Here is an 8,547-nt window from a genome sequence, read left to right on the forward strand (position 1 = left end):
ATTTTACAGATACACTATTAACAAGTTAGATGCAGAGAAATACTTTGAAATTGATCTGTCTGTGATAGTATGCATCGATGACAATTGTGAGACGCTTCCCGTTGTTTCTCAACTTCTTGTACCAATTCCGTTTTGCAATCTCAATGGCACACTGTCACTACCAGGTGATGGAACATTGTCGGGATTTATAGATCAGTTCACCACAGGCGCATCTGATGCTGCCATTGACTTGGTTTTGAATTCTCTAGGCATAAAGGTAGTATTTTTGTGTTCTGTCAACGACGATTTTGCTGATGTTGTTTATTTTGATATAGCTGTTGATTTTACTGCTGATTTTGTTTTTGTTATTATCATTACTACGAATCCGCTTTCTGACGAGGTATATCCTTGTTGGTCTTTAATCAATGGAAATATTTACGTTGTTACGTTTGGAGCATATGCTACCCACCTTCGCCCATGTTTCTACGCCTCTATGCCTATTTTGTAAGTATTTTATGTGCTTCATTTTAATATTTCAACCGATACGCTGGCGAAGTTACGTAATAAATCGGATTAACTACCATAGCAATATATGAAAACAATTTTGAACATATCGCGCTGTACTACAAGCAGATTGCACTCATCACCTGTGTATGTCTGCAATCATAGATTGAATACAATACTGGTCTTTTCAAAGCTTTTCAAAGATACTAATCTTACAGGTGCAAGTGAATAGCATGATATGGTTCAATGCAGAGGTACCGCGTGAACTTATCAGTGCAGCGCGGTATATTCAAAAATTGTTTTCACTAATTGCTATGGTATTTAATCCGATTATTACGTAACTTCGCCAGCGTATATAAATGGAAGTCCAATCTAAATTATATCTTTCTTTATGACTGTTTACATTAGGACTTTATAAGCGCCACGCCGTGCAAGATGCCGGTTACATATCCAGGTAAGAATTACTTGTGTAAAAAATATAGCAGCGGTTTTAAGAATATGATTACAGCAACTTTATGTTAATGACTAGCCAATTCAAAGCAAAATAAGAACAGCCACAAAAATTTAAAACAAAAGAAAATTTAAGAAACATAGAATTTGTCTTCCTGTTGTTGACAGATTGTCCTGAACTGCCATCTCTGCCAGCCGAAATAGAATGTTCTGTCATAGGCGATTCATGTCTTGGAATCGAATGTTGTGTGGACTTGGACTTCAAGGTCACCACGTGCAGCATTAGAATACACCAATTCCTGGACCCATGTAATTTCTGGTTGGCAGTTGGCTTTGGAGCATGGTCTCTCAATATCACATTGTTTACCTACCAGTGGGGTACGGAAGAAGTCGAGATGCTAGGAAATGCCATTGAAATCACGTAAGAATGTATATTGCTAAACCATTCCGTTAATGAAATCTTGGAACAAATGGAATCTGGAAACCATTGGGCTATTTATGTTGTTTAAAAGTGTTGTACAGCTACAAGGGATAGCCAAAAGGTTCGCACTTTTTTGATAAGTAAATTTGATGAAATTTACTGATGATATTATGAAGTATGAACCTTTAGACCACATATCGTCGCCCTACTACGTTAAAGCCTAATAAGTCGTTTTTGTAATTTTGAGAATAAAGTACAAAATGTGGTTCAAGCATGCATCAGTACGTAATTACCCTAATTATTTCGAATTATTCACTTTAATTTGTATCGTTATCATTTGTTCTTGTGCAAAGATTGATGAATAAATATGTTTAAATGCATGCTTGAACCATATTTTGTACTTTGTTCTCAAAATTACAAAAAATGACTTGCGCAATTATCGTAGTAGGCTGATGATATGTATTAGCTATGTTGTATACTTGATTCGTAACTGTTGGCTTCACATAGACGCAACCTGAAATTGTTGCCGTTTGGAACTCTCCAGAAAATGGAAGCAATCTCTTTTCACTTTTTTATTTTTCCAGGTTCTCAATCGACAAACTAGATGACGACAAAGAATTCCTTGTAAATCTGGCTTTGAAGCTAGACATAGAAGGAGACATTACCGAATTGGGCATTTTGTCAAACACACGATTTCCTATCCCATTGTGTAACACGAATGCAACCTTCACACTCCCTGGAGGTGGATCCATAGATGGATTTGTCAGGGCATTGGGAGATAATGTTGGTCAAGCAGCAGTTGCTGTTGTGCTGCGACAGCTAGGTCTCGAGGTGAGCAATCCTTATTATTAGTTAAAATCAAAATTCACTAATGGAATGCATATTGTCTTTTTTTAGCGCTAATATAATCATATAACCTCATTTTGTTCTGATTTTTACGTACTTTCAGCAATATATATCAAACCAGCAATGTTCTTTGCAGCCGACCGATCTTGACGATACAAGTAAGCTGAATTAGTTGCCGCATTTTGGTTATTCATTATGTATTTGCAAATGTGTATAGATATGGAGACAGGCATACCGTACTCTAAACACAAGTGTTAATATTATGAATAACTCTTTTTAAACACTTCATCGCGTTTATTTGCTTCGATTAACACTATAGCGCGTTTACAAGGGTATTTTTGCAATAATAGTATCAACACACCAACATGTTTATATTGCCAATATATGCATGTTGTGTGTATTCATATTATTAACACTTGTATTTAGCAGCGAAATAGGCAGGGATTTGCAGATTAAAAGAGCCAAAAAAGAAAGACAAATGAAGATTTATTTGCTACCAAATACTGCACGGTTTACATTATGCGCATTATAAAATAACTTGCGTCATCTGCAGCAAAGTAAGATATCACCTAAGTATATGACATTATTCTATTGTTTACTTAAATAGGTTGCCCCAGCGGTTTCCAAATTCCAGCAATTGACAGAATCTTGCAGTGTTCAATAGAGGAGACATGTTTGGGGATAAAATGTTGCGTTAATTTGAACTTCAAAATTGACGAACTAATGCTGAAGACCTGGTTGATTTTGGATCCATGTAATTTTACAATTTCTATTGGATTTGAAAAGCTATCGGTTGACATTCCCCTGTTTTCTTATGAATGGGGTACAGAAGAGGTGTTGGAAGTTAGCGAATTCCTTATAATCAGGTACTATCTTTGTGAATATATATTATGTAACGCGTATGAACAGGTAAAAATAAACCCAGTTGATACAAGCGGTATCAGAAAGGGCACTGGATATTTACGCTGTGAGTGATTTAAACATAAATTGCTTCCAGATCCAATTAACTATAATAGTTGTTCAAAATTAGAGCATACAAAAGCATAGAATTATAACGTTTGGCTTGTACACTTGTTCAATGTGAGTTTTGTTTGTCTTGGAGGAAATATACACATTTAATTCCAATAGATGATTGCTACATATGGTAATAAACATTCTTAGCAATTGACATGTGGCAATCTGAACAAACATGTGCCAGTAAATACATTCTACTTTAAAGATTAGAGAACACCTTTATTATAATAATTATATATCTTCCATACAATGCTTAAATTTTAAAAAATTGTTTATTACGATCTGTGTGAACTTTTTTCCAGATTCACTGTTGTTAAGCTGAACGTGGACAAGGCTTTTAGTATTTCTCTTTCGATTGAATTATGCATTGACAATACGTGTGAATCAGTACAATTGTTTCGAGATGTGAAGGTTCCCATACCTCTTTGTAACACTAATTTTACAAGTTTTCAATTGCCTGGTGACGGTACAATAGAAGGATTTCTTGAAGAACTAGGTGGAAACATCGGGGATACAGCAGTCGACATAATAATTGAAAAACTTGGAATTTCTGTGAGTGATAATTTCCCTGTTGTGTAGATTATTTTAGTTTGAGGTTCATTTGCTGATAAAGATTTCATATTTCATTTCACAAATTTGTATTCCTTTTATGTTGGCACAAACACTACGTCTTATTATGCCCTGGCTTGTAAGAAAAGGGTTTTTTTTATGAGTATTTGAACAACTTGGAATTTCAGTGAATGCTAATTTCTGTTTGTGCAGATTATTTTTAGTTTGAGATTTTAACGTCGTTATTAATTGAAAGCACTTTCGGCAATTTGTATATCTGTTGACACAGACACAGATATGTCCTGGCTTGTAAGAAGGAAAAAAGGCATTAAAACATTTTTTAATTCTCATAAACTAACATTTCCAGGAATTTGTAGAAGATCAGGATTGTAGACAAGGTCAACTTGTGAACAACGGAAATGGTAGGTAATGAAATAGAAATGTTTAATTCCATTCAAAAATAAATTAACTACATATTAAATTACAAGCTTCTCTTTCTTTTTTGCTTATTTGAACATACTGAAAGAAAAATCAACTCCTATTGAAACTTTATACCACCAGATTGCCCATCCATCACGTTACCAAGTTCAGCAGATATCCTGTCATGTTTACCAACCAACTATTGTGCTGGTGTACAATGCTGTGTTTCCATTGATATCAAAGTCACACAACTTTTCATCAATGCCTGGATTGCTGTAGATCCCTGCCAATTCGAGGCTGACTGTTGGTTTAGGAAAATGGACATTCAATGAAACGTTGATAACTTATGACTGGGGCTTGGAGAAATCAATACATCTCGCAGATTCCATGATGATCAAGTACTATTTTCAAATTATATTCTCAATTTAAGTTAACAAGCTTTTTCTTAATGCGATGAGAACGATGTCAAAAGATATTTTAAAAAGAATGACAATTTAAATTTGTACACAGAGTGAGTAGGTTTATATGTGTAGCGGTAGTTGATGCGGGGAGATTTTTTTTATGGGTGGGTCTAAACTAATATTTTGTTCCTTGTTTTGTTGTTGTTTTTGATTTGTAAATTTTTGTGCAATTTTATATAGCAGTTGATTTTAACTGATTTTCAATGGCTATTTTAACGATTTGGAAATATAAACTCATTGTTCCATTAGAAAATTCTTTTTCCATGTCATTCGGCAAATTCAATGACATTATTAAATGATAATTAATTCAATTGTTTTAGTAACAAATACAATACTATTCGCTAAATGACGTTTTGATGTTTTAATATTAGATACACCATACACAAACTTGATGCAGAGAAGGCCTTGAGCATTGCTTTTGAGGTAGATATCTTGCATAGATGGAACCTGTCAGAACGTACCCGATAGTTAATGGACTTTTGAGTGCCGATACCATTCTGGCAATGTTAATGGCACTCTTGGATTGCCAGGTAGTTCTTAGAGAACTTCTTGGATCAACTTGCAACCAACACAGGAATGCAGCAGTTGATTTGGTATTGGACACATTAGGGAATAAAGGTGGTTACAAGTATAATACTTTTTGGTTAACGGGGCTACATAGTGTTGGTTTTTAAATTAATGAAAAAGCGCGGTTTATTGTTTACTGAATAGTTATTACGTATCAAATTTCTAATAAATAACGTTAATATTTACTTCTCATTATAAAGGACGACACATTAATGATCAAAAGAAGTGACTAAACCGTATTTTTTTTTTCGTATCACATAGGAGATTGTAAGCGACGAGAGTTGTGCCTTGCCTTCGTTTATCCCGATCCCAGGTAAGATATTATCCAAGACCACTTGGTCAAATCATTGAATCCCGATATCATATATTTTTATAATCGCAAATGTTATATAATGTTGAGAAGCAAATATCATTTATAGTTTGTAGTGTATATTCCCCGGACGAATGCAATAAATCAGCTTGGCTTATCTGATCTAAAGGAAGCTGGACAAATCCAAAACCTCATCCCCAATTCTATTTACTCCGACTGCCCATTATTCAGAATCGCGCTCTCTGATTTGTTAAACACATCACGTGAAAAGTCTTTATTCTGTAATAATGGGTCAAGCACCGTAACATATTCTACGCATAGCATTACGCTTGGTTACGCGTTCAAAATATCCACGATACGCGCTGTCACTTGCGCAAAGGAAACGTGTACTCGCTTTACCTTGATGTAAACAACTTTAAATATTTGGGGAAAGGTGATATTTTTTCTTTAAATCGCACGCATTTTGCGGTAAAAAAATAGAAATAGAGGTTGCTGCCTTATCCTTTACACCCAAATAATGTGTCCTCCATTGGTAAAACGTATAAATAATAAGGTTCGGTTGCTCCAGGCTACGCGCCTTACATATTATTTAGGTTTTACTGCCTGGACACACATTATTTGGGCCCACTTAAGGATGCACCCATTAGATTCTCCAGGGTGGGGAGTGGGAAGTTTTTCAAAAAAAAATCTCACTTACTACGACATGAGCAAAAAGCTTTTCCCCACCAACACACTAAAAAAAAAACCTTCCTCCACCTTAACTGTATGTGTAATGCATGAAATTAAAAAAACTTAAAGCCGCCTTCGGCGGTGAAAAACTTCAGCGTCTTCGGCGGCGAAAAAAATTTCTTCCCCGACCCTAACTCTCCTACCCCCCTTGAGTATCAAATGGTGCGTCCTTTATTTCATCAAATATGCATAATTTTTGTACATTGTGCAACAGCACATGTTGCCTATTGACCTTGTAAAATTGTTGAACTACAACATGATTTGAGTTATCCTCTTTATTGGTTACACAGTCAACCAAGTAATAACAGCATTTGATGAAATCGGAACAAAAAAAACCACTTTGCTGACACGATGACAAAAGTTAATGATTTAAATTTGTCAAAATTAACTTTCCCAACAACACCGCGCTTTCTTGTGTTAATAATTTGGAAGTGGTATAATTATATTTCAGGTTGTTCTTCAATCTCATTGTCTAATCTACCAGAAGCAGTGTCTTGTACTATTGACGACAAATGTCTAAGATATTATTGCTGTGTGGACCTGGACTTTAAAATCATACAAAGAAGTTTGCAAGTTTTCATGAATGTTGATCCTTGTAATTTTACCATATCTGTTGGATTTGGAGAGAGTGGGTCTTTGAATCTGGTCTTTGTTTACTTACCAGTGGGGAACAAACGAATTACACTTTAGGAAATGCCGTCAATTTAAAGGTTTGTTACTTTAAATATTTATAACATAAACAAAATTGCATTCTAGTTACAAACTATGGTTTAAATCTAATGTAGTTCACGTTAATTCTCTAATCATACACATAGTTTGTTCTTTGTATTTATAGATTTTCAGTTGATAAGTTGTATGAAGCCAATCTCTTTGAATTGTATCTCGTCGTTTGCTTCTGACGGTTGAAGACAAAAACCAGCCATTTCCTAATTCTTGATGGCACATTTAAAATTAATCCCATTATGCAATGACGACTTTTACTTTAGTCTCCCTGAGGATGGAAGTATTGGGGAGTTTGTCAGAGCAGTTGGGCAGAATATATAGGACAGTCTGCTGTGATATAGTACTTATGCAGCTTTGGCATCAAGGTTAATTTATCTATTTTGATAGAGGTTACCAGTAAAAGTACGGCGGCTCTATATTTTCCGCCATGCGTTTGCAAAAGCCCATTTCTTGTCCTCTTTCTAGCTCTTTTTCATGGTATGATTCAATACATGTAGATATCCACGAAACAAAAAAGCTGATTTGAAAATTTTTCAGCTGATTCGGACAGCCATTCGGACAGGATTTTCTAGTCATGCATCAGGGCTTTGAGTGGGATTACACTTAGATATTTGGGCCTAATTAGCTTCAAATTTTAAGGGGCCCCATGGCCCCAAATGTTGAAAAAATAAGGACCGACTGTTTCTCAGTAAATAGAATAGCTTCATGACAATCAATTAGTACACTGTAGCTCTTGAGCATTATTCTCTTACATGGGTATATGGAGCCCCATAGTTCAAATATTTATGGGTCCCAGGGCTCCAACTGGCCAGCCGTGTCTCTTTAAAACAAAGCAGGCCAGTATAGCCTTTGAGCGTTATACATGACACGGGTTAACTCCCATATGTTAAAAAGTGGCCACAGTTTGAAACAAAAGGGCCAGCAGTTTCTTGGTACGGTTTAGGACTGCGTTGGTATACCGATAGGATATGTCCCATAGCATAATACATTGCAAGAGGCACTTGATCCCCATATGTCGAATAACATAAGCCTCTATAAAGATTGGTATGCATTATGTATGTGTAACAAAGGACCCTCTAGATTCCATCTTTACTTTGTTTACTTCTCTGAGAAATGGAGTATTTGAATACAAGATAGCAATATACCATTTTGTATATTTGGTTGCTTTATTTTCAGAAATTTGTTTTGGAAAATGATGAGTGTATATTAGCCGGAAACGAATTTGGAAAAAACACAAGTAAGATAAAGAGTCATGTTAAAACCAAAACTTCGTAAAATAAAATGAGTGACGAAATAAAATGAATGAGTCTGAAACAGATAAAAATTATCACTTAATTAATCTGAGAGGAAAATGCGTATTGAATGGATCATGGAATTAGTATAGTCATAGCTCAGCCAGCAATACAATGTTGGGCCAAAATGTTGGTAATGGTTTGCATATTCTTCAACGTCAAAAGTGATGCAACGGTTGGCGATCATTAGCCAACATCAAATGGCAAAAAACATATCATCATTGGTTGTAAACATTTGGTATTGTATATTGAATATAGAATTAAATGATATATCATATTATG

At 35.2% G+C, this 8,547-nt stretch overlaps 1 protein-coding gene and 1 long non-coding RNA gene across 2 annotated transcripts; both read left to right on the forward strand.

The window, feature by feature from the left end:
- Nucleotides 1–115: 115 nt before the first annotated feature.
- LOC140154454 (uncharacterized) lies at nucleotides 116–3,175 on the forward strand. The gene is made up of 6 exons (XM_072177022.1): nucleotides 116–256; nucleotides 892–937; nucleotides 1,102–1,354; nucleotides 1,939–2,185; nucleotides 2,304–2,358; nucleotides 2,808–3,175. Exons 2-6 carry the CDS (start codon nucleotides 919–921, stop codon nucleotides 3,173–3,175), a joined length of 942 nt encoding a protein of 313 aa, XP_072033123.1. The 5' UTR covers nucleotides 116–256; nucleotides 892–918.
- Nucleotides 3,176–3,527: 352 nt separating this feature from the next.
- On the forward strand, nucleotides 3,528–5,117 carry LOC140154243 (uncharacterized). Its single transcript, XR_011859283.1, has 4 exons — nucleotides 3,528–3,766; nucleotides 4,131–4,185; nucleotides 4,325–4,581; nucleotides 5,016–5,117. It is a non-coding gene; the product is annotated as an uncharacterized lncRNA (long non-coding RNA).
- The last annotated feature ends 3,430 nt before the right edge of the window (nucleotides 5,118–8,547 follow it).

This window comes from Amphiura filiformis, chromosome 6, assembly GCF_039555335.1.
Source record: "Amphiura filiformis chromosome 6, Afil_fr2py, whole genome shotgun sequence".
Taxonomy (NCBI): Eukaryota; Metazoa; Echinodermata; class Ophiuroidea; order Amphilepidida; family Amphiuridae; genus Amphiura; species Amphiura filiformis.